This window comes from Bos javanicus, chromosome 18 (assembly GCF_032452875.1).
Source record: "Bos javanicus breed banteng chromosome 18, ARS-OSU_banteng_1.0, whole genome shotgun sequence".
NCBI lineage: Eukaryota > Metazoa > Chordata > Mammalia > Artiodactyla > Bovidae > Bos > Bos javanicus.
In genome coordinates this window covers 25,853,986-25,879,806 of record NC_083885.1, presented here as the reverse complement: position 1 = coordinate 25,879,806, position 25,821 = coordinate 25,853,986, and the positions used below count along the sequence as shown (strand labels likewise).

Sequence of the window (25,821 nt, the reverse complement as noted above, 5' to 3'; positions counted from 1 at the left end):
GGCGTGCTGCAATTCATGGGATCACAAAGAGTTGTACACGACTGAGCGACTGAACTGAACTGAGGCATTGGTCAGCACTTTACCGAAACTGCTGTTTTTTTTCTTTTTCCTCGGGTTCGGTGCTGGCGTGCTCTGAGAACTTTGTCCCTCTTCTCTGGCTCGGACCCCAGCTTGAATCCCACACAGGAGGCTTAGAGGGAAACGGAGTCTGATTCCGGGTCCAAGTCAGTCTTGGAGTCCGGGAGTGCTACCCCCACGGCCTCGATTAATGGATGAGTGCACTGCAGCTTGAGGGGGACCACCAATTTGGATTTGGAACCCGATAAAGGCCGACTTCATTTGGGACTCGGGTGGGGTGGGCTTTGGGAAGGGCCACTACCCACAGAAGTTGGAGGAGCAGAGGCAGGGGTCACACACATGTCTTGAGAGAAAGCCACTGGGATATTGTTTAAAGGGATATAATGCTTATGAAGTCAGAGCCGGGGTTAAGGCTGAGACAGCCATGAAACTCTGGATACGGTACATTTCAGAGCTTCCAGTTTCTCGTCTGAAAAATGAGGGTCTTGCACCCCCACCATGGCCGGGGTGGCCCAGCTCACAAAGTGGGAATGGCAAGCCTAAGGTGTGTGCTCCAGAACTTGGGTTCTCAAGGCTAGACTGCAAGTGACTGAATTCCACCGACTCTTCTTATCAGCTACTAATTAGCCATGTGTGGAATGGGGATGCAGTTGCTGTATTAAATAAGATAAGGCTGTAAAGGTGGTCCCAGGCCACAGATAAAGAAGGGAAGGAGAAAAAGGCTGCTGCTGGAGTCTGTGAAACATGAGGTACACGTGGCAAATGGCAAGTGTTTATTTACAGGTAAATTAGGCAAAGCAGGAAGGTAGTGTGCCTGAGTGGATGGTCATTAGCTGAGCATAGGGAACACAAGGGCCAGGCTTTGGGGGAGGTTTCTTTCTCTGGCAGCTTTGCTGAGGCCTCAGGAGGGACTCAGAGGACCACAGGTGTAGGGGGTGAAGAGCATCAAACAAAGACTTTAAGTAACTCCACCAGGCGTGGGTCCTTGTAGAGCTTTTCCTCCAGAGCCAAGTACTTCAGTGGGGCCAGCTCCTTGTGTCTGAAATCACAAGTAGGGGTTACAAAGCTGGTACTCTGAGACTTCCCTGGTGGCCCAGTGATTAAGAATCCTTCTTCCATTGCAGGGGACATGGGTTCAATCTCTGGTCAGGGAACTGAGACCCCACATGCTGCAGGGCAGTTAAGCCTGCGTGCCACAACTGGAGAAGCCTATGCACCGCAATGAGGACTCAGCACAACCAAAAAAACAAAAGCTGGTGCTCCAACATCCTTGTGGGTCCTCTCGGCTCCCCCTACCCCTGCCTCCTCACCGACTGAGCCGCTGCTCCAGGATACGGATGCGGAACATGGCCTGAGAGCAGTAACTCAGGTATAAGTCTTCATCCTCAGGCGTCAGGGTCACCTGATTCTCCTGATACCACTGCTGCTTCTTCTGCAGCTCTTGAGTCTCCTGTGGGCACGGGGAAGGAGAGCAGGAGGGCTGACCCAGACAGCCCCACAAGGTCAGCCCCGTCACCCCTTCTCCTAGAAGCCAGAGAAGCAGAGGCAGAAAACCTGGGGCCTTATTTAGAGGGATATATGGCTACAAGGACTTCCCAGGTGGCTCAGTGGTAAAGAATCAGCCTGCCAGTAGAGGAGACGAGGGTTAGACCCCTGACTGGCGAAGATCCCTTGGAGAAGGAAATGGCAACCCACTCTAGTATTCTTGCCTGGGAAATCCCATGGACAGAGGACCCTGGTGGGCTACACAGTCCATGGGGTCAGAAAGAATCGGACACAACTTAGCGACTAAACAACAACATGTCCACAAGGTTAGAGCAGGAGTCAGGACTGAGAGCCACGTGACTCTGGTCAAAGTACATTTTCAGAGCTTCCAATCTGTCGTCTGCAAAATGAGGGTCATTGCACCCACCCCACCCCCACCACCATAGAGCTGTTTGGGAAGATTAAATAAGATAATGCAGGGGAACTACACGGGTGTACCTGACCCACAGACATGAGTCAAAAACTATAGGAGTTGTTATAATGCTCCAGCCAGCCAGCCAGCCACACCTCCATCCCTCTGTTCACTCATCCACCCCTCCATCCACCCTTCCACCCAATAAACAAGGATGAGGAAGGACAGCTTGGTCCTTTGGACACACCAGGCACTGGCCTCCTCCCCCTCTGCCTGATAGTCCCTCACAAGTCTAAGAGATGGTGAGCCAACAGCCCTGGGCTGGTTTTCCGGTGGAGGATGCCGAGGTCCCCACCCCTGCCAGGGCCCTGGCTGCACCTTTTCAAAGCGGGCCTGGATGAGGTTGGCTTTGTCAATGAGCCGCTGCTTGAAGTCATTGAGGCACTCATCCTTGAGGCGCACGGCCTGCCAGCGCGTGAGCTTCTCTCCAGGTGGGAGCTGGGCCAGGAACGGGGCCAGGTAGTCCAGCTGGGCCTCCACCTGTCGCAGGTGCTCCTCGTGTAGCACGCGCTCCTGTAAGAGGGGCCCGGGGGTTGGCTGGACCAGCAGGGGCCGCAGACATCCCCCAACCAGCTCTATCGAGATGTGATCACACAGAACTGGACCTCAAACCCTCTGTGCTTGAGGCCTCAGAGGGCTCTGCGCTGTCTCCTGAGATCATGGTTATTGGTGACGGCCAACTCTGGTGTCTGTGAGTTCACACGTCTCCACTCGAGCCTCAGTACATACCTATCACTCAGCAGATGCTCGCTCGATAAATGGTAATAAAGCATGGTTGTTAATGACGTTAAAAACTGCTGGTGAGTCCCTTTTTTCCCTTCCACCCTGGGGCCTTCTTTATGTGCTGTGTTGGCCGCCAGAGCCCAGTGAAGCTAGAGATGTGGGGGCAGACATCCCCACCTCTGGGGGTCTGAGAACCAGACCTCAGGTGCCCAGTCCTGTCTTGCCAACCTCATCTATTCTTTTTTTTTTTTTTTTTAGAAATCTCCACTTGGTTGGTGAAGGGGATTTAGAAGCTGGCCTCAAAAAAACCAAGCTGGGTCTTGCAACCAGAGTGGGTAATGTGAAGGTATGTGCAGGGGCCAGAGAACTCAGGCCCGTGGCCAGAGTCCGCTCACTGGTGCTACCAGCCCAGGTCACAACCTCCAGGGAAGCCCCCAAGTGGAGGTCTTGGCTTGGCCATAGCTCCTGGAGGTGGTGTGGGGGGACCTGGCCTGTATCCTAAGCATGTGTTGGGGCGTGATCCAGGGAAATGGTCAGCTCACAGCAAAGATGACCACCACGGTGTCAATAACTTCATCACCTCTAAAGGGCTTCTTCCCAGAATCCCTATCAACCTCAGCACCCTGGAGGTGGGGGGGGGGGCCGGGGTGTGGGTGGGGGAGGGGTCGGGGGGAAGCCAAGGAGCAGGGCTCACCATGGCCTCCCGGTACTCCTTGCTCTTCTCATTGCGCTTGGTGTCATAGATGGAGATGGTCAGCGTGTGTGCCTCCTCCTCCTCCTCCCGAAGCTTCAGGATCTCCAGCACCTGAGTTGGGAAGTGGGGGCAGACATGGTTAAACACCCCCCACCCCTGCTACCTGCCATCTGCTTACTCTCCCGCAGAACACCCGACCTCCAGCTCCGACTCCCAGGCCTGATGTCTGGACAACTTCTCCTCATTCTTCAGCTTCATCATGGCCTCGTACTGGTAGAGAAGCTTCTTAGTGTGCTCCATCGGCTCCACCTGGAACAACCGCCACATTTACTTGGAGAAGCAGCAGCAACGGCTGGGGTTGTGGGCAGATTCTGGAGCCAGATCTCCTGGGTTCAAATCTTTCCCTGCCATTTTCTAGCTGTGTGACCTCCAGCCAGTTGCTTCACCTCTCTCAAACTGTTGCATCTCTAAAAGCACAACTAGCAACAGAAGAGAAACTGGAGACTCAGAGGGGCCAAGGAATGTGCCAGCAAAGTCAGGACTGGAACTAGGAAAGCCAGCCCTGTGGAGGTGCTGAGATCTGTCACAGCCTTGGTCGCAGGATGGAAAAGGAGACGATTTTCAGAGGAGCTCAAAGAGTATTATTCCCAGATGGGAGGTCTTGATTTTCCCAGGGGCGAAGATGAATTTCCAGGCGGGGTACCAGGGCCTTCCACCCCAGGGCTCTCTCTTCACTCCACCCCATCCTGCCCCTGCCCACCAGACTCCCAAGCCCACCTCGAAGCTGATACACATGTCGGGGGTCATGATGATCTTGTTGCCCTTGCTGTCCACCTCCGTGCGCCGCAGGAACTCGCGCTTGTTGGCCGTGATGTGGTCGGAGCGGCAGTGGTAGCGCAGCTGAATGCGCTCCTCAGCGATCAGAAACACTCGCTCGGCCACGTCCTCGTCCGCAGGCTTCGCAGGGTTGCGGAAGAATCTCTCTGTGATTTTCTGGGACACCAAAACATGCGGAGGAGGCAGGGTGGAAAAGGGGGACTTCTGTGCTTGCCCTGAGGACAGGCGCAAAGGACCCTCAGGGACGCTGGGGTCTGGGGTTATTTGGGGGGTGGGGGTTTATGTAGAACAGCCCCTCCCAGCTAGACAGTGGCTCTCAAGGCCCCAGGGGTTCTCAGTGCCCGGCGCTCCAGCCCTGTGTGGTGCGCCATTTCTTCTCTAGCTCCTTCTGCCAGACTCTGCTTGCCCACCTCCAGAGATGGGGAGCTCACCACCTCTCCAGGCAGCCTGCTCTATCACTTGACAATGCTTACTGCTAAAAAGAGCTTCTTTGGTGTGCAGAAGTTAAATATAGGTGCAAAATAACTTGTGATGATATGGAGGAAAAAGCTACACAATTTAAGGGAAGAGAGTGATACAGGAATTCTACATGCATGCACACACCCACATCTTTGAAAAGACTCTCAAAATCTAATCTATTAATATGTGACAATAGCTGAGAGATGGCATTCTGAGATTTTTTTACTTTTTATAATTTTACATATTTTCCAAGTGTTTAGTCAAGAGCGCGTATACCCACACAGGGACATAATACCTCGGTGGCCCAGTGGCTGACGTCTGGCATCAGACAGACCCGAGATGGTAAAAAAGGAAAAGTCACTCAGTAAAGAAGGCTCCCCGGAGTCGGGGCTCCTCCCCTTCAGGGTAACCTTGGCCCACCAGAGTAGGCAGGCACCCCATCCCCAAGTCCAGCAAGTACTTACCACCATGGGCCGGGGGTTTGACTCTGCGCTGTTCAAAGCCAGCTTCTTCATTCGGGGCCCGAAATTGACATGGCGGTAGGAGAGGAAGTCCGGCCGACCTTGGTAGTGCTCTGTCATCGTCTTGGGCGTCTCCTCCCGCTTGATCAGGCCGTCCACGCGGGCCGTTTCATAAAACTCCATGACACGGTCCATCTCAGGTTGCATGGACTTGTACGAGTGCACTGCGGGGTAGGTGGGGGCCGGGTGACGCCTAGGTGAGCACCCGGAGCCCCTGGCTTCATAACTCGACCCCAGGCCTTGGGGAGAAGCCTCATGTGTGATGTCACCAATGCCCTAGAGCTAGGTGTTTAGGCTGCTTCCAGCTTTTTTGTTATTATAATCAACACCGTGATGAACATCTGTTTGATGTATGTTTTCTTCTTGCCTGCTATTTGTGCAACAGAACTGCTGGTCAAAAAACGTACATAATTGAAAGCTATCATTGATTATTTTGCCCAACTGCTCCCCAGAAAAGTTGTGCCAATTTGCTGTCCTACCAGGAATGAAGAGGAGTCTCTTGCTTACACGTGGTAGGGCCATTTTTTCATTTTTGCCAACTGAAGGGTTGTAGGTTGGTCCCTTATTGATTTTCTTTCTTTCTTTCCCCTTCCCTTCCCTTCCCTCCCCTCCCCTTCCTGTCTCAACCAAGTGAGATTGGTCCTGTTTTTAGATGTATATTGCGCCTATGTTTTTCTTTTGTGAATTCTTGGATTGGGTTGTTAATTCTCTCCCAGGATATGTCCTTCCCTGCTTCCCAGTCTCCTGGGCTTGCCGCCACATGCTCACTGCCACACTTCTGCCCCCTGCATTGCCCTTGTGGAGGTGCTTGTTGGTTTTCTTGTAGGCATCCTAACCCCTGTGAACGTGGCCCGAATGGGTACCTGATCCCAACCACAGCATGGGCTGCAGCCCTGCTTTACCTTTCCTGGAGGAACACTTGTCACATTTCCTTAGATTTTCTGTGCTTCCTCTGACCTCCCACACATCTGCTTTGCTTGGGGAGGCAGGGGCTATTTCGGTTGCTTGCCACCCAAGAACCCTGGCAATAAGGATGCTGGTTCCTCCCACCACGCATCAGCTGCCGTGGAGGCTGCTCTTAAAGAGCACATGAGGCCCCCACCCTGGGCTCCCACCGTGGCTTAGTCACGGGGTCCACGCACCGCGCAGCGCCTGGGGGTGGCCCGGCTTGAAGTAGTCGACATTCAAGCCCGTGATCTTGTTTATGTGCTTTAGCTCCAACATGTCCTCCCTGTTCTGGTACCACTCCTTCATCTCCAAAGTCTTGGTACCTGTGGGGCCCGATCGGTGTCTGAAGCAGCCAGGCCAGATCCCCCAGCTGCTGTCCCACCACTCCCAGCACACAGAGCACACCAGCAGGGCCCACACTCACACGGATAGGGGTGGTGACATGACCAAGGTCACATAACATGTCAGGGATCCAGCTCTTCTGCCCCCTCCCCACCAGCCCCGCAGCTAGAGCTGCCCCCTTACACTCCAGGTCCTCGTAGGTGGTGAGGCGGCACACGAGACCGTTGTTGTTGAGGTACGGGGCCCACTTCTCCAGCTTCGCCCTCTTGTACTGTATCACCTTCTTCCCGTTTGGGCAGCGGGTCTCGAACGCTGAGGACACAGAGTGGGCTGGGGTCCTTCCTCCCCAGACTGGGGGAAGGGAAGGCCAGCCTCACCAGCCACTCTTCAGCCTCTGTTCACTGTGCTGTTTGCTCAGCTCCTCCAGCCCCCAAGCCCACTCCAGGGAGGAAGAGGGGACAAGTCACCAGGGTGGCTCCTGCCCTGGAGGACATCTCAGCTTGAGCCTGACCACACCGCACTCTTCCAGACCTCAGCTGGAAACACCATCCCCTCCTGCCCTTACTGTGCTGACTTCTTCCGACCCCTTAAAACTTAGCTTAGATGAGCCTTCCTCCCAGAAGCCCTTTCTGCCCACCCACTCCCCAGCCTCCAACCCCCGGGTTCCCATGACACCCTCTCCAGCCCTTCCTGCCCTGATGGGACAGCCTAGGTCCTCCCCATGGGTCCAGCCACTCCCAGATGGAAATCTCAGCAATCAGCAGAGGTTGGCATGGGGCACAAGCATGCCCTGCCCCCCTGCTTTCCCTGCCCGCCCTGGGTACTGTGCGTAGTCTCCTCCTGGCAGAGTGGGCTGAGGGAGGGGAACAGCTGTGTCCCGGTCCCCAGTCCTCCAGCACCTGCCACACTCCATCACTCTGGGTCTGGTAACTGAGCCCTGTCCTGTGTGCCAGACTAGGGTCAGGCCCCCGGCCGCAGAGCTGAGCGTGTATGGTGGGAAGGAAGAGATGAAGAGGGTGCAGCAGGAAACATGGGGCCGGGGTTTGGAAATGAGGGGCCGAGGCAGCCTCTGCAGGCATCCCGCCGCCACAGATGCCCCCAAAGGTCCAGAGACGCTGTACCTTCGGGGGAGATCTCAATCTGCTCCACCCACGAGGGCGGCATGTCGAAGCTCTTATCCTCATCCTCCTTGCCCTGTTGGGAGAGGTGGGGGTGGGGTGGGTAGTTCTGATCAGGACTGGGCCTTCTGATCAGGGCTGACTTACAGGCAGGTCGGAGCTACTCTCTCACCCCCCAGGGCCAAGCCCCCCAAGGTGGCTTGTCAGCTTCCCCAGCGGTGCTGGAGATCTGACCTGGTGTGACCTGAGACAGAGGGGAGGAGGAGGAGCAGCTCTACCCCTCTACCCACCTGGTACCTGGCGAGGACAGCCACGCCCTGTCCCATATGAACCCCACCCCTCCCCACTTCCCGCAGATGCAGGAGACAAAGCCACAGGCCTTTGGTTAAAAGAGGGGCTTCTGGAGTCTCCATCCAATACCAGCTCAGGTAAAGTCCCTTAACGGCTCTGAGTCTCAGTTTTCTAACTGCTTGGGAGGATTGACTGATAAATGCACATAAGGGTTTGGGACACTGCCTGGTTGCCCTTATTGTTTTTTTTTCTCTCTGAGCCTAGTTTCCCCATCTGGCAAATAAGGCCTAGTCTATACAAATGAACTCTGATGATACCGAAGGCCACAGCTAGCAGGAGAAGATTTCCCACGTTCACTGCACTCGTGAGGCCTTTCTCCGCTGTGACCTCTCTGATGACAAAGAAGGCTCAAACTGCTAATAAAACATTTTCTACAGTCACTGCACTTATAAGGCCTTTCTTCAGTGTGAACTCTCTGATGATTGAGAAGGCTCATCCTAGCAATAAAAGATTTCCCACGTTCACTGCACTCATAAAGCCTTTCTCCACTGTGAATTCTCTGATGATTCCAAAGGCCAGAGTTACAGTAAAAGATTTCCCACATTCACTGCACTTATAAGACTTTTCTCCAGTGTGGATTTTCCTACCAGAACTGAGGAGGTGCATTTGATTAAAGGAGGTCCCATAGTCACTGCCCTTATATGGCACTTCCCTGCTGTGAACTTTCTGATGATAACAAATGTCAGCCAGAGTTATAAAAGATTTTCCACATACATTACAGGCATAAGGGCTTTCTCCTGTGTGAATTCTCTGATGTCTATGGAAATTGGAGTTGTTGATAAAAGATTTCCCACATTCACTGCACGTAGAAGGCCTTTCTCCAGTGTGAATTCTTTGATAGAAAGAGGATTTATGGGTAAAACATTTTTCACATTGAATGCATTCACTTATAAGGCCTTTCTCCAGTATGACTTCTCTGCTGTTCAATTTAAAAACAATACAAATGAATACACATGCAAAACAGAAACAAACTCAGGTTTAAGGGCTTCACTGGTGGCTCACTGATAAAGAACCTGCCTGCCAATGCAGGAGATGTGGGTTCGATCCTGGGTCAGGATGATCCCCTGGAGGAGGACATGGCAACCCACTCCAGTATTCTTGCCTGGAGAATCGCATGGACAGAGGACCCTAGCAGGCTACAGTCCATGGGGTTGCAAAGAGTCGGACATGACTTAGCAACTACATTGGACAAATGATCTTCAGGTTAGGTAACCACAGAAACTTGCATAAGATTTTCTCGGTTTGAAACTTCTCCATGAATAGATACATGCAAATGCATGGCTGAGTCCCTTTGCTGTCCACCTGAAACTATCACAATGTTGTTAATCGTCTATACTTCAATATAAAATAAAAAATTCAAAAAAGAAAACTCTTCTTGCCAAATTGCTCAGATGTCTGACATCCGCTTGGCTTGTCTGTTCTCATTTTGAGGCCAGCAGGAGGCGCCAGTGGTCCAGGATTTACTGCACAGTAGAGGAGGCTCTCTGGTCTCCAGGGAGAAGAGGCTGAGAACACTCAACACCATTTCCAGGTGGGTCTACACGTCTTTCCAAACACATCACACTGGTGGTCTCACTTGTCCTCATGCAGCCCCAGGAGGCCGAACAGAACTGCCTTTGAGAACCCAGACTTGGGAGCCGGACAGTCAAATCCCAAGTCAAATCCCAGCTGTCACTTATTGGCTGTGTAACTTTGGGTCATTTATTTCACCCCTCTGTGTGTAAGCCTTCCTGTCAGTAAAATGGGGCAATAATAATCATGGGTGACAATACTAGTACCCATCACACCGGGTAGCTGCGAAGATATTGGCAAGTTAAATACCTTCTGGCACTTAGAAGGGCTTCCCTGGTGGCTTAGATGATAAAGAATCTGCCTGCAATGCAGGAGACCCAGGTTCGATCTCTGGGTCGGGAAGATCCCAACCCACTCCAGTATTCTTGCCTGGAAAATCCCGTGGACAGAGAAGTCTGGAGGGCTACAGCCCATGGGGTGGCAGAATCAGGCATGACTGAGCCGCTTCACAGCACTTAGAAAGGGCCATGTGTTACCTGGGGGCTGAATTGTATCCCCCCAAAACTCATATGTCCTAGAACCCAGAACCCCAGAATGTGGCTATATTTGGAGACAGGATCTTTAAAGAGGTATCGAAGTTAAACTGAGGTCATTCAGTTGAGCCCTAATCCAATACTACTGGTGTCCTTATAGGGAGAAATTAGGACACAGACGCACACAGAGGAAAGAGTGTGAGGACCCGGGGGTGGGCACCCCTAAGGAGAATCCAACCCTGCTGACAGCTCGACTTCCAGTCTTCAGGGCTGTGAGAAAAGAAATTTCTACTGTTTAAGCCACCCAGTCTGAGTTACGGCAACTTTAGCAAACGAATACCCCAGTTATTACTACCGTGATGTAACTGACCCCATTCCCCCATTTTACATGCAGATGATGAAACTGAAGTTTCCAACAGTTAGGAAGTTTGCTCAAGATGTCGGAACCAGTGGCGAAGGCATCTGGGCCTCTTACTTCCACTCACAGGGCCTCATGCAGACCTGCCTGGATTGCCCCTGAGTAGGAGATCAGAGATGACCAGGCCAATGACCTTCAGAAGGGCTGATAGGAGGGACAAGCAAGGTCTGGAAGCGTGTGTGGAGAATCATGGCGATCATGCAGGAGAGGCCTGGATGTGAGGGATGGTTCTGGGGCTTGAAAGGGATGGGTTGTGGAGAGGGTCTTATTGCCCTACTCCAAAGGGCAGGGCAACCCCTGAACAGGAAGTGGGCTGTGTGTGTGTGTATAGAGGGGGCCGAGTGGGGGATGGGCAGGAGGCCTGAATGCACATCCCAGACCTTCCCTGCACCATTTGGGGGTCCCGGGCAGGTTGCTGGACCTGTCTGGGCCACAGTCTGCCCATCTGTAAAACAAGGGCATGGTCCAGGCCCTTCTGCTTCAAGGAATCTATAAGTGGTCTATCTGAACTGCCCCGCCCTAGACACATATCTGTGGGGGAAGTGTGTCAGGCTGGCCTGAAGCAAGACAGGGTGTCAAGTCCCCCCACTCCATGGAGGCTCACCAGGTTTTCCACGTCGTCATCATCATTCATCCCCTCATCCTCCTCCTCAGTCAGGGACAGGAAAGGCTTGTCGGTGCCCAAGAGCAGGTACTCCCACCTCACGGGGTCTCCCAGGTCGAAGACCAAATCCTGATGGAGAACGGGATCGCTGAGCACACCCCACAGCCAGTGTACCCCCCTCCTACTCTAAAGGGGCAGGGAGGGGGGCGGGGAACAGCCAAGCCCAGGGTGAGAAGAAACCCAGCTGGGTCTCAAAGGGGCCAGAATGTGGCTCCAGGCTGCCTCTGAGAGTCCTCGCCCGCCCTCCTCATCCCCACAGGGGGACGGAGGCCCTGAGGGGGCTGGGACTCCCTTCCCGTGTTGGTCTCTGGGTGAGAGACTCGGAGACTCTCTGGCCTGGGATAGGCCTGAATGTGGAGCTCATTTGGCATTGTCCTTACAGGAAGAGATGAGGTGTCACTATACGGCAAAGACCGGTTCAAGGACAGAACATTATCCACACTCCCAGAAAGTCCCCTGGTATCCAGTTACCACCTCCCTCCAAACATGTGCACATATTTTTTAACTTCTATAAATGGCACTGAGGTTTTGGGTTTTGTTTTGGCTGCACTGGGTCTTCATTGCCCCAGGGCATATGGGATTTTAGTTTCCCCATCAGAGATCGACCCTGCATCCCTTGCATTTGAAAGGGATTCTCAACCATGGGACCACCAGGGAAGTCCTGGCACTGAGTTTTTATACATAAATATGTATGGAAGTTCATTGAGCTGGACGTGTAGGATAAGTGCATTTTTCTGCATGTGTATTGCACTTCAAAATCAATTGAACTAACAATCCACATTTTATAAGGATACAGAAACTAACAGAGTGACAATAATCATACTGGAATGATTATGTATGGGTAAAGCAGTAGGCCCTGGGTACTCCAGGAAAAGCTCAAAGCCCTCTTGGCTGGTGGCCAGCTCTCCCCACTGGTCACACCCACCCTCCCCCACTGTGCCTGCCACACCCACCCAGGCCCGCCCAGCACCTTGCAGCAGTTCCAGCAATCCTGCATGTTGACCCAGTAGTTCTTGTGGTTCCAAAGGCTCTCAATTCCCAGGAAGTGATCATCCTGGGTGCTGTAGCTGCGTGCAGTGAATGGGTCAATGAAAAAACTCTCAGGCACCTCACGTTTCCCCGACAACACCAGGACCCAGGAATGCACACGAAGTCCGTGCAGGGGGTCGGTCTTTGCATTCTCCTGCTCCTGCACGGGAAAGGTGGGTGACCTCGAGGCAAATGGATGGGAAGGGGATCATCAGGGGTACAAACATCTCCCTGGGGCTGAGGAACTGGCAAAATAATCGAATTTTGATCCACACTGCATCTCTGGTTGACTTCGTGACCTTGAGGACATCACCCCACTTCTGAACCTGTTTGCTTATACATAAAATGGGAGGATCTAGCTCGATCTGTGGTTTATAAACTTGACCTTTTGGAGCTCTAGGGTATCTGGGATTTATTGGCTTTCTGTGTTGTGATTCTGGGTGAGATTTCATCCAAAGAAAGATAGGGGGACACCATATGGCTTCCCTATCTGCACCCCTCTGGAAAAAGGGTCACTGTGCCATGTTCATTATTGTATCACCAGGGTCTACTGCATCCCACAGTAGACCCTCAATAAATACTATATGGAAGGAAAGACAAGAAGGGAGGGAAGCAAAGTAGATGAAAGGGGTGATGAGAGTGTGGGTGGATAGGAGGAGAGATGGGAGGATGGTGGGAGGGTGATGGGCGGGTGGTGGGAGGGTGGTGGGAGGGTGATGGGAGGGTTTTGGAAGGATGGTGGGAGGGTGGTGGGAGGATGGTGGGAGGGTGGTGGGAGGGTTTTGCAAGGGTGGTGGGAGGGTTTTGAGACGGTGGAGGGTCGGTGTGGGAGGGTGATGGGAGGGTGGTGGGAGGGTTTTGGGAAGGTGGTGGGAGGGTTTTGGGAGGGTGGTGGGCGGGAGGTGGGAGGATGGTGGGAGAGTTTTGGGAGGGTGGTGGGAGGGTTTTTCGAGGATGGTGGGAGGGTGGTTGAGGGTGGTGGGAAGGTGGATGTAGGATGGATGTAGAGTGTATGCAGGTATATCTTCAGTGAGCTCCTGGTCTGGATCAAGGAGGACACCAGAACTGCACAGCACACAATGAATTGGCCCAGGCAGCACAGCTCTGTAGTATTAGCATCTGGCTGACCACCACTGGGATGGAGGTGGGGTTTTTGGAAGAGGGAGGAGGGGATTTGAACCTGGAGGCCATAAACACATGGCCTGTGGCCTGCGTCTTTTTCCCCATTCCAAGCAGCCCCTTCTCTGGAGCTGAGTTCATGGCTTGAGGGCTGAGGATGGTGGACCCACCAAGAGGCGTGCCTCCTCCTGCTTCCGCCGATTCTCCTCCTCAGCCTTGATCGCCTCCTGCCTCTTCATCTCCTGTTCCTGCTCAAACCTGCTGGTCAGGTCCCTGGGAGGTTTGATGGCGTACTTCTTAGGGGGTGCCTTTTCCTCCTCCTTGACACTCTGTCACGAGACGAGAGGAAAAGGATTGGCAGCCACCCACACTCTTGCTCCTGGAGTCTGCAGGTTCTCTGACCCCAAACACAGAAAGAGCCTCAGCTCCAGACCTGTGACTGTGGGTATGTCCTCCCATTTCCCTAACTGTAGCATCTTCTGCAAAATTCAGTGAGAACCTTTTCCCCAGGCTTGATCTGTCAAATGCAGACAGGACAATGTCTGTATGAGTTGCCCATCCAGGCCGGAGCTCAGGAGGTGTGACTTCTGTTCTTCATCCCCCATGGCCTAGACTAGCTATGATCTGGATCTGATTTAGAAAGTGGGGCAAATTGTCGAGAATCAGATTTTCAGGTTTTACCACTGCAGGGCTTCACATGTTGACTTGAAGTGAGAGTTTCCTGGGCTCGGAAAAAGAACAAAGCCTCTGTATGTGTGTGTGTGTGTGTGTGTGTGTGTGTGTGCGTGCGCGCGCACACGTGCACATGAGCGTGTGTACACAAATGTGTGCTAGGTGGCCAGAAAATGTCCAGGAAAAGACACCACAGAAGCTGCAGAATGGGGACCTGGTATGAGGGAGAAATAGCGAATCTCCACCATTCATAGTCAGACAGACTGGGCCTCAGCCCCCAGGGACCCATTTACCAGCTGTGTGACTTTGGTCACAAAAGCTATTTCATCTCAACACACTCACATGTAAAACACAAGAGCAATCATTCCTACCACGCAGTGCTCTTGAGAGGAGCAACCAAGTCAAGAAACATGTAAGTGGTTTATAGACTGGAATGTTCTCAGCACCCATTAGCTATTGATATCAATTTCATAATTAAAATTTTGGCTGAGCTAAGAGGCCTGTATGTGAGTTCATAGGCCTTTGGAGCCAAAAGCAGTGATGGAGCTTTTTTTGTTCCATCTTTCCTGGGGAGCTGGGCCTGAGAGAGCAGGCTGGGCTCTCACCAGGTGCCTCCCTCTCCTTCTCCACCAGAGAACAGCCCCAGGGGCCCCAGTTGCTCACGCAGGTAACACAGGTGCATGATGCTGGTTGCCTCAGGCCCCTGGATCCCCTGCCCCAAGCTGCAGATACTCATGGGGCCTTGACCCCGGATCACAAAATCCTGGAATCAATCTAGTTCATGAAAAGCATTATCTGCCTGTGCATGCATGCTAAGTCGCTTCAATCATGTCTGACTCTTTGCAACTCTACGGACCGTAGCCTGCCAGGCTCCTCTGTCCGTGGGATTCTCCAGGCAAAAATACTGGAGTGGGTTGCCATGCCCTCCTCCAGGGGATCTTTCCAACCCAGGGATTGAACCCACATCTCTTACGTCTCCTGCATTGGCAGGTGGGTTCTTACTAGAGCCATCTGGGAAGTCCTTTTTGCCTGTAGCATGGCTATTTTCCAAATGCACAGAGATGCTTTAATGATTCCTACAATTAAATTCACTAAGAAGTGTTTTGAGCGTTCACAGCTGCCTTGGGTCATTATGGTGTACTCAGTCAGCATATATACAAGCACAACCACTGCCTGCTGTGGTTTGGTGAAATTTTGTGCTGTTAAAAAAGGGATCTTTTTACATGAGAAGGGGGAAAAAAAAGACAGAACTACATATCTGTTCATTTGTCTGCTTTTTCTGTATATGAAAATGACTGGATGGCTTTTTATCGCATGCACAGGATAAATTTGGAAGAATTTGGCTGAAGATAGTCGCCATGTGGCATTCACTAATGTGGGGAACACAGTAGCTGCAACTGAGTGACAACAAGTGGAGAGGAGCAGCCAGTTTGGAGGAATGGGCTGTGTGCATGAAGATGCCAAGGGGAGAGAAATCATCAGTGGTTTGATTTCACTGGGCGCGGGTGTCCCAGTTGTAGAGCTCAGCGGCAGGGACAGGCTGCCGTAAGGATGGCGTGTCTCATGTGATGCTGAGGGCAGCAGGGGCCCGGCCGTACCTCCTTGGGCTTCATGGTGAGTGGGCACACCTCCCGAGTTAGGTCCATGTGGCACAGGTCCTGGGAGCCGTAGCCGTTGACACAGTAGGCATCGTAGCCGGCGCCGATGAGCATGGAGCAGAGCAGTGTGCTGAAGTCGAAGCAGTTCCCCTTCTGGTACTTGAGCACAGTGGTCGAGGAGTACAGGTACAAGGGCTGGGCACAGCAGGCTGGTCAGTACAGCTGCCCCCTGCCCCTCGCCAGTCTCCCCAGGGCTGGGCGCCAGGGCCAGTGTGCAGGCTCAACCCCAATGGGGCTCCTCCCCTTTGCTGGTTTAGGGAGTCTGCTAAGAATGGGGTGAAAACCACAGCCCCCATGTCCAGAAAGTGCAATCCACATTTGCCTGTAATTCCAAAGGGCCATGGACTTCTTCCTGGTGGGAAAGACCGTCTGGATGTTGAGGCTTCTGGCCTGAGGATCTTTGATTGGATGTTTTATGGTTTTATTCCAAATTACCCTTACCTTCTACCTCTGTCTCTCTCCTCTCTTTCTCCACTGTGTACATATTCCCTTTTCTCTCCCTCCTTTCACCCTCCATTCTTAAAGAGATTAAGCTGGTCAGAACCCCAAAAATGTGGCCTTGAAACGTGGGTAGCAGGTCCCCCTCTTTCCTTTTCCACCTCCTAAAGTCCTGAAAAGAAGACTCTGAAAGCCGAAGGAGGCAAAGGAGTCAAAGAGGTGGGAGTCCAGAGATCAGGCATGCTGTGTGACCTCAGGCAAGTGGCTGTCTCTTTCTGGGCCTATTCCCATCCTCCCTCCCAGCCAGGGGGTCGGTGAGGGGTTCGGCCCCGACAGACTCATAGACTGTGGCCCGAGGCTGGCCAAGCCTCCTTCTCCCGACCTGCCTGGTTTCCCATCTCTGGCTTCGTGGCCTAAGGACGCAGCCCCAGGTGGTACTTACAGGTTTGAGGGGGTCAGGCAAGGGCACCATGGACAGGAAGTCGGAGATGAACTGGGCACAGGTGTCCCAGTTGTAGAGCTCAGGGTAGGGCATCAGTGTGGGCCGGATGGTTGTGCTCACGAACTTCTGCAAAGGGAGAGACCAAAGGCCCTGGGGCGATGTGCCACTTGGGAGGAAACCACGGTGCTCCAAGGAAGCTGGAGACCTCAGGATGGGGTTGGGGGCCGCTCTCTAGGCTTCTCTGGGCCACAGGTTCCTACTCAGGGCCTTGGGAGTTGGAGGAAGGGATTCCCTCAAGGCCCTTCTTGCCCAGATCTAGCATAATCCTGTGCTAGTGATGTGATCACTACCGCATCATCACCACTACCCCACTTAGCGCCGCTCAGTCCCACATCACCTCCTGACCCCCAGCAACTCTGTGAGGCAGGTCCCACTGACAGGTGAGGAAGCCGAGGCTCTGAGAGGTGAGCTGACTTGTTCAGGTTCACAGTCAGTAGAAGAGTCGGGTCTGTGGCTCTAGACCGCTGCCCAGCGTGGGGGACCTAGTGCTTCTGTGGCCTTTGAGGGGTTGCTCTGCTGCCCTGGGGCCAGGAGCCAGGCCTCTGGAGTCTCCCTCCCTGTGAATTCAAGGAAGGTTTCACCAGCACCAGATCACACATGACCCCACCTAAGGGGCAGCCCCCACTGATGGCTGTAGCAGAAATGCAGGTCCGGGGTTACCGGATCCAGGAAAGAGGGGACTAGGGATCTGGTTGGGAACAGCTGAGTTCCAAGTGCTGGCAGCTAACACAAGGGTTACATCACCAGGTGGGCCAGATCAAACGGTCTGCAAGCCCCTTGTCAACCTATGTATGGGCTGCGGCATTGTAACTTCGCATTCATCTCCTGCCATTGGGCCTACAGGTGGGGAAACTGAGGCCCAGTGAGAATCAGGGACGTGCCCTGGGTCCCAGGGTGGGAAGGAAGGGGGCCAGCACTCGGGTTCTGCCTTTGTCTGCACAGGGCTGGCCTTGGGGGCTGGAGATCACACTGGCTGTCCAACTGCCCCTTAGGTGGGGCATGGGGGCTCCAAGCCACCACAGACCCCAGGGATGACGCACACCAGGTCTGCTGGGGCCTGTGGGCATTTGAGTTTATATGCTGCCCCCACCACCCTCCAGGAGAGGTCTGTGCTTGGCCCGCCTCCCTCCACCCTCTGTGCTCCAGCCCCGGCCTTGCCCTCTACCACCCGGTCTTACAGGCACTTCGCACTCGTTCAGTGGGTGCAGGAAGAGGGGCACGCGGTCTGGGCACAGGTGGCTGTACTGGCGGGAGAAGTTGTCCGCCACCTGCAGCAGGTGCTCCTCCTTGAGTGTGTTGCTTTGGTAGGAAAGGGGCAGCTTGGAGGTGTCGATAGTGTCCTTGGTGAAGGCCCTGTGCCCACAAGAGGGTGGTATTAGCCTGTGTGGGGTTGGGCCTGGCACACAGGGAACCCTCCATCTACCTTAGCTGCTACCGGCTCTACTCCGTCCTCATTTAATCCTCATAACTACTTAGGAGGGAAGTGTCATTCTTATCAGCTGCTCTTTTATTTTTTTAATCTATTCTTAATTGGAGGATAATCGCTTTACTATGTTGTGTTGATTTCTGCTGTACAACAACCATAAGGATACATATGTCCCCTCCCTCTTGAACCTCCCTCCCCTCTCCATCATCCAACCCCTCTAGGTTGTCACCGAGCACTGGGTTGATCAGATGCCCCTTTAAACAGATGAGGGAAATGATGCACAGAGAGGCTGAGTGGCTTGCCCAAGGTTACACAGTTAGGGAGGGTTAACTCCCTAGGAGTTAGAGACTTGGACCAGACAGCCTGAAAGCATGGTCCTCACTCTTAACCATCTCCTTCTAGGTCCCCGTGCTGCCTCCCAGCCCAGGCATCACCATTCTGACCTGCTCTCTCTCTGCCCAGCCCTGGTCTGACCCCCGCCAGGGTGGCTGGGCCAAAGTCCCCTCCCTCCCTATCCCTGACACTCACAAGAGCTTCTCCGGGACAGAGACCTCAATCTCTGACAGCTTCCTCTCCAGGTCTCTGAGCATCTCCTGCGTCATGGTGGTCTCCTCCCTCCGCACCTCCATCGGCCTCTTTGTTTTCTCTCCCCTCTCGGCCCGCTCAGCTGCTTCTTCTCGCTCCGCCGCCTCTTCCTCCTCCACTTTCTCCTTTAGGACCTCCATTCTGGCGTGTCTATGACTGTCTAGAGAGGAGGTCGCTGCAGGAGGATTAAATGCACTCAGAATGGCCAATTTCAGGCCAGAATGGAGTCAATGACACCAGCTGTGTCCCTGGATGGTGCTTTGATGTGCTTTAGAATTCAGGGGTCCCCCAGCCTCCGGGATCTAAGGTCTGATGGTCTGAGGTGGAGCTGATGTCATAATAATAGAGATAAATTGCACAATAAGTGTATGTGCTTGAATCATCCTGAAACCACTTCCCTCCACCCCTGGTCCATGAAAAAATTATCTTCCATGAAACTGGTCCCTGGTGCCAGAAAGGTTGGGGACCGCTGGTTTAGATCACAAAGGGAGGAGGCAAGACCCTCTTAAACGTCCTTTCCATCAGAGAGAAAGTCTCCACGTGGTGTGAGCACACCTGTAACACCTTTCTGACATTTGCAAATTTCCCCTTAAAGCAGAGACGACGCAGGTCACATGTTGAGACTGTTGTCAGGTCAGGAGCAGGTAGCTGAGACTTATTAACCTTGCTTTGCTTTTTGTATATTTATTCCGCCAGTTACTTTCTCCTTCTGGCAGGTGATGTTAGTGCTGTATGGATAGTACTATGAAGTTTCCTATTAAATATATTTATGAAGTCCAGGAAGTCTAAATTCAAAGAAACTTATTCGTGATTATCTTTTAGGCCTCTTAGATATGACACCTATATGCTCAGTCACTGAGTTGCTAACAGGGCTGGTTCCCAGTGCCTCACGAGACTGGGTGGCACCATGGTTGGCAACACTGGAGACAAGCAGTTGTTGTTTCCCAACCCAGGTATGGAACCTGTGTCTCCTATGTCTCCTGAATTAGCAGGCAGATTCTTTACCTCTGGCGCCACCTAGGAAGCCCATTCATAATAGCAAGGAAGGAAAAAAAGAAGAGGTAACATCACCAAACTTGGAACACAAAGAGGGCAAGAATGGGGCTGCCTCTAAGGCACCTGAATAAGGGGCAGATGGCAGTGACACAGCCTACACTCTTCTGGCCAAGCCCTTGTGTCATCTCTCAGGATGGAGGACCTTTGGGTGGGGGGGGTGGAGGGTGGATGGACATTGAAATGCCATATATGCTCATGTGCCCTAGAGAAGGACTTGTCTGCAGCCAGAGAGCCCAGCCTCACTAAAGTGGACGAAAGATCCAGTCCCCTTATAACTTCCAAAGTGATAAGAACACCAGGCACATCTTTTTTTCTTTTTCTGTTTTAGCAAGGCTGGGTGACCCCCTGGATGACTCCCTGATGGGGACCAGTCACCAGAAAGACCAAGCCATGGCTGGAAGCTTGGAATTTCCAGCCCCTCCTCCATTCTCCAGAGAAGAGAGAAGAGTAGAAATGGGATCAATAGTTGATCAAGCCTATGTGAGGACGCCTCCATAAGACTCTCAATAGTAGGATGTTCAGAGAGCCTCCAGGCTGGAAAGGCAACGTCCTCTTGGGGGACAGAAACTCCTGCACTCAGGACCTTCCCAGACCTCGCACTATGTATCTCTTCACCTGCCTGGCTGTCTGTGTCCTCTACTGTGTCCTTTAATAAACTGGTAAACGTAATGAGGTGTTTCCCTGTGCCTCTCTAGCAAATAAATAGAACCCGAGGAGGGGGTCATGGGAACCCCCAGTTGGTAGCCACATTGGACATAAATTGTGGGTAACCCAGGGACCGACTACTTGCTTGCTATCGGCATCTGAAGTGAGTGGGAAGAGTCTTGTATGACTGAGCCCTTAACCTGTGGGATCTGATGCCATCTCCAAGTAGGTAGTGTCAGAATTGAGTTGAATTATAGGACACCCAAATGGTGTCATGGAGAATTTCTTGGGACTTTCCTGGTGGTCGAGTGGTTAAGAATCCTCCTTGCAATGCGGGGGACGTCGGTTTGATCCCTGGTCAGGGAACTAAGATCCCACATGCAGTGGAGCAACTAAGCCCATTCCTCAAAACTACTGAGCCCACGCATCACGACTAGGGAGCCCTTGAGCTGCAAAGAAAGATCCCGCATGACACAATGTAGATCTGTGTGCAGTGCAACTAAGAACTGATGCAGCCAAATAAATAAATGAATATTTTAAAAAGGAATTACTCAGTGAGGGGGAAACTGCACATTTGGAAACCAGAAGTGTCAGAAGCAAAGGGTTTTGTCTGAGAAGTAAAGGAGACACACAGAAGATGGAAGACTGAGTTTTCCCATTACGGACCCTATGAGGCAGATACTATTATGATACCCACTTTTCAGAGGAGAACACTGAGGCCTAGAGAGGTTAAGTGCTTGGCCTAAAGTCACAGAGCTAGTAAGGAGCAGAAATATACATGAACCTGTATATTTCTGGCTCTGAAATCCATGCATTTAAGGGCCTAATGAAATGTAAAAATCCTAGAAGGAATGGATGGTTTAGTGGAGGGGGAGTGAGTAAGGAAAGACATAGGAGGGGAGGAGGCCAAGGTGTCAGTGGGCAGCCACTAAAATGGGCTCTGGGCCAAGGTCACAGAACACGTCATCAGAGGTGGAGCTGAGCCAGAACTTGCAATGCTTATTCCCGGCATCAGCCTGCCCCTTCAGCTAAAGCACAATTTGGGGAAGGCAGTCCCACCTTAAAGTTCCCGCAATTCTGTGCCCAGCATTCTCCCCACCCCACAAGCCCTTCCCTGCGTCTTTCTCCCCAGCAGCAACCTCCTCTTCACCATCACACACACACACACACACACACACACACACACACACACTGAAAACTTCCCCAGAAAGTTTGGGGTTGAAAGGCCCCAGGCAGAAGAATCCCCCTTACCACCAGCGCCCTTGCCCTCCCCGCTGCCAGGTGGGGTTCAGCCACTGCACACCCCAGCTCCCATCTCACCCTTGAGGACAGCCTGTACCATCTGTTAGCCTGTCTCCATAGTAACAGCTTTCAAGGCCGAGGGCAGGTCATGGGAGAGGAGGCTTCTGGGAAATGTAGTCTTTTGTCACTAACCAGGTCTGGGTCCAGGAGACACACTGCAGTGTGTCCCTCAGCCCGTGGTGGGCTGGAACCAGCTTGTGTGCCGGTTTGCAAGAGCTGATGGTTAAAGCTTTAGGAATGTTTGTGAACCCATTGATGAACACAGTCATTAGTAAAATTTAAATTACAAAAACATATAAGTAAATAGACTATATTAAAAGCAGAGGTAAGAAATACTCAAAACTCATCACTTCCTAATTATTTTACTGCATTTTATTGTTATCTAAGCTCCAGAGGTTATTTATTCCTATTGTTATCTATACAATGAAAATATTATGTTAGGGTAAGCTATTCCACATCTTTTTCCAACTCTGTTCAGTGTTATCACATAGGTAGCTTAAAATTGTCCATGAGATTATTTATACCACAGAAATTGGCAAATGCTGCAGACAAGGACTTTTTCTCTCATCACGCGTGCTAAGTCTCTTCAGTCGTGTCTGATTCTTTGCGATCCTGTGGACTGTAGCTTGTCCATGGGATTCTCCAGGCAAGAATCCTAGAGATTTCTCTCATCAAGTGTTGTTAAACATTTACCAGGACAGCACTGCTTCTGCTTGCATGGTCAGTATGGCCTTCATCAAAACAGATAAAAACCAGTGTGGGTCCTGGCATGGCCGCCTGTCATGGTGGACAGTCAGGCTGCCTGAGTCCTGGTTCTAGTCGAGGCTGGACCGCTGATTTAGTATAAATCTCATGGCACAGAGAAAACTTACTTGTTAGGTTAGTGGCCCATGAAAATGCTTACTTTAATTTCTTTTAAATTCCAAAGAAAAAATGAATAGACCGATAATGCACATTATGAGTCCGCCTGGGATTATATTTGTCTTCGTACCAATGCAGTCACAAAAGATAACTTCTTCTGTTTTGTTTTTGAAGGAAAGGGCCCACAGAACTTGTGATGCCGCCTTGTGGGGGGGAGTGGGGTCCAGATAAATCGTGCAGATGTCTGGACGAGATTGTATAGTTGCTGCTATTGGTGAAAATGTAGAAATCATCTCAATTCTTGATAATAAAGAATGATTTTTTTTCTTCTGGCTGGAACATTATGCAGTCATATAAAATAAAGTGAGAAGGATAAATTAGATGGAGGGAAAGTTCCTAAGATGGCGTGTGGACTTCAGTCCTGGAGTTCAGCCTGGAATTACCTCTCTGGGGAATTCACCTGGGCGGCGGCCAGGAAGGGAAGAGGAAAAGGAAAATGTGATATGCGCCTCCGGTGGAATGGAACATAGGTCTCCTTTTTCCTTTTGTCTCGTGCAACACCTAATTTCCTCCGCATAGTTGTTTATTCCTCTTTACCCATTCCCAGCCCACATAGGCATCATTCTGACACTCCCCAACTCCCCACCAAATGAGCATTCTTTCTCACGCTGTCAGCATTTTTAATTGGCATTAATGATATTGTATGAATACTTTCCTGTTGCTTAGATATTTGCTAAGAACTGTGTATTTAAGATCCACCCACTGGACCTCCTTGGTGGTCCAGTGGCTAAGAGTCTGGGCTCCCAAAACAGGGGGCCTGGGTTTGATCCCTGGTCAGGGAACTAGATTCTGCATGCTGCAACTAAGACCTGGCATAGACAAATGAATAAAGAAAATAAATAAATATTAAACAAACAAACAAACAAAAAGCTGTACCAGACTTTACTAAAAAAAAAAAAAAAGATCCACCCACATTAATTTCCTCTTTACTCTCCTAGCCATGGACACCCCACTTTGCCATCAACTCCCATTATTCACAGATAATGCCACACATGTCATTGGTGGAGTCCCTTCTAGACCTGCAAGTGTATCTTTGGGCTAAAGAACCAGGAGCAGGACAGGTGGCTCAGCAGCAGCACTGCACTTGTTTTCAGGTGGTGAAACCTACACTCTCTCCACCTCCCACAATGCCTGAGGGAGCCTGGCAGTTGCCCCCGTCAGCAGTTGATATTCACTCCCTTCCTGATGTTTGCCGGTTTTGTAGGGGTACAACGAGTTCTTACTGTCATTTGAGTATGTGCCTCTCTGATTACTAAAGATTTTAAATCTGTCTTCACGTGCTAATGTGTTAGCTTCAAGGGTTTCTTCTTCTGAAACTGTCTTTTAAAAACTCAACCCATTTTGCTTTATTGCAGAATTATCTTGTTTGGATTTGCAGGACTTCCAGGTGTTAATCCCTGGTTCCAGATGCTGCAAATACCTCCCTCCTTTCTGTCACAGGTCCACTAACCTTGCCTGTAGTGACCTTCATTGAACAGAAAACTTTAATTTTGATGTATTTGAGTCTATCAGGTTTTGGTCTGACGTTTTGCACTTACAAATTTTTGTTTAAGAAATCCTTTCTTGCACTTAAAGTCACAAAAATATGTTCCCCTCTGCGATGACCTAGTCAGGTGGGATGGGGAATGGGAGGGAGGCTCAAGAGAGAGGGGATATATGTATACAGCTAATTCACATTGTTGTACAGCAGAAACCAACACAACATTGTAGAGCAATTATACTCCAATAAAACATATTTTCCTATGTTAATTTTGTAATTTTGCCATGCCATTTAGACCTTTATTCTGCTGGAAGTCCATCTCTGTATGAGGAGTTAAGTAGGGATTTTGTTTTATTTTTCCCCTTACAAAGAGTTAATTTTCCAACACCATCATCAGATCATTTGTCCCTTTCTCATGATGTCACTCTCGTCATACAGTAAGTCCCCAGGTGTACATGTGTCTGCCACAGAGGCCTCTGTTCTATTCCACTGGTCTTCATGTCTATCCCTGCACAGACTCCAAGCTGAATTTACCACTATGGCCTTGTACACTCTTTATATCTGCAGGTCAGTTCTTCCTTCTATGCCCTCTTTCATTAAGGATGACTTACCTATTTGAGGCCTATATGCCTTAATATAAATTTTATTTTATTTAGTTTAAAATTTTTTTATTTATTTACTTACTTTTGGTTGTGCTGGGTCTTCACTGCTGTGCATGGACTTTTTCTAGTTGCAGTCTGTGGGCTTCTCATTGCGGTGGCTTCTCTTGTTTCAGAGCACGTGCTCTAGGGTGCACAGGCTCAGGAGTTGTGGCCCACAGGCTTGTTGCCCCGCGGCATGTAGACCAGGGGGCAAATGATCTTCCTGGACAAGGAATCGAACCCACACCCCCTGCATTGCCAGGCAGATTCTTAACCACTGGGCCACCAAGGAGACCCTTTCATATAAATTTTATAATAAGTTTCAGAAAGCTTAAAAAATGACTTAGAACCTTTATTGGAATTACACTGTATTTGTAGATCAATTTGCAAACAATTTTTATCTTTTGATATTAAATTACTTCTCTGAAAGCATGAAGCAAGTAGGTCTTCTTACTTCCTACCTATTTATTACATTGTAATGAAAAAGTATTAGGAAAGAAGAATCTGGGACAGAACAGAGAGAACCTGGCAGGGAACCACGATGAGGGGACACCCTTCCTGCAGCACACAGATGACCACTGCCGCCTACGGCCTGATAAGGTGTCAGCCAAAGCCGAGTTCCGGCTTAGTCACAGTCACACTGTGTTAGGTGGGCAGCCCTCTTAGCTGGTATCTCATGTAATCATCAGCTTTGTCAGGCAGCTGCCGTTATCCCTGCATTGCAGATTCAGTAGGTGAGGAACTGGTCCAGGGCAAAGAACCTGGACCAAGCAGGCTGACCTTTGAGTTCGTGCTTTTGACCATCAGGCTGTCCACCTCCTAGGTTGTCCTTTGGATGTATCAGTGACAGGAGAACTTCGTCTGTCTAGGTGGACCTTGGGGTGTTTTTTCGCCATAGCCCTCCCTGGTCTTAGTATGTGCTCAACTTGGTGCTTGGAGCCACTTTTGCAGCGACTTCAAGCAGTGAGGGACCCCAGCCCCTCTGCCACGGCCTGGCCCTGGGGTGGAGAGCCAATCAGCAAACAGGACATCTCTGCTGTTAGCTACGCACCCCTTCAGCTTTCCCCAACTGCACCTGGAAACCCCGCCCATCCAGGGCTTGTGGTTCTATCCGTCCCGCATCCCACTGAGCATGTCTTAAGTGAGAAAGCAAGGAAAAGGCAAGAAAAAAACCACTGTCCAGGATTTCCCT

General features: G+C 51.3%; 1 protein-coding gene and 1 long non-coding RNA gene across 4 annotated transcripts; one reads left to right on the top strand and one right to left on the bottom strand.

The window, feature by feature from the left end:
* Window positions 1-823: 823 nt before the first annotated feature.
* Window positions 824-21,663, bottom strand: DRC7 (dynein regulatory complex subunit 7). Of its 2 annotated transcripts, XM_061387338.1 has the most exons (18): window positions 21,606-21,663; window positions 18,528-18,759; window positions 17,752-17,926; window positions 16,514-16,639; window positions 15,574-15,768; window positions 13,474-13,632; window positions 12,126-12,344; window positions 11,096-11,224; window positions 7,681-7,753; window positions 6,743-6,871; window positions 6,412-6,540; window positions 5,213-5,433; window positions 4,230-4,445; window positions 3,651-3,761; window positions 3,453-3,563; window positions 2,354-2,548; window positions 1,389-1,528; window positions 824-1,117 (listed from the first exon to the last, which is right to left on the bottom strand). In XM_061387338.1, the coding sequence occupies exons 1-18, from the start codon at window positions 21,625-21,627 to the stop codon at window positions 1,024-1,026; spliced, it is 2,676 nt and encodes an 891-aa protein (XP_061243322.1). In that variant the 5' UTR covers window positions 21,628-21,663; the 3' UTR covers window positions 824-1,023. The 2 variants fall into 2 exon arrangements, with proteins under 2 accessions (XP_061243322.1, XP_061243323.1); XM_061387339.1 differs by lacking the exons at window positions 18,528-18,759; window positions 21,606-21,663 and adding an exon at window positions 16,911-17,130 and having other exon boundaries at window positions 17,752-17,837.
* On the top strand, window positions 18,862-20,309 carry LOC133230233 (uncharacterized). Of its 2 annotated transcripts, XR_009730795.1 has the most exons (3): window positions 18,862-19,228; window positions 19,407-19,537; window positions 19,969-20,309. It is a non-coding gene; the product is annotated as an uncharacterized LOC133230233 (long non-coding RNA). The 2 variants fall into 2 exon arrangements; XR_009730796.1 differs by lacking the exon at window positions 19,407-19,537.
* Window positions 21,664-25,821: the final 4,158 nt, after the last annotated feature.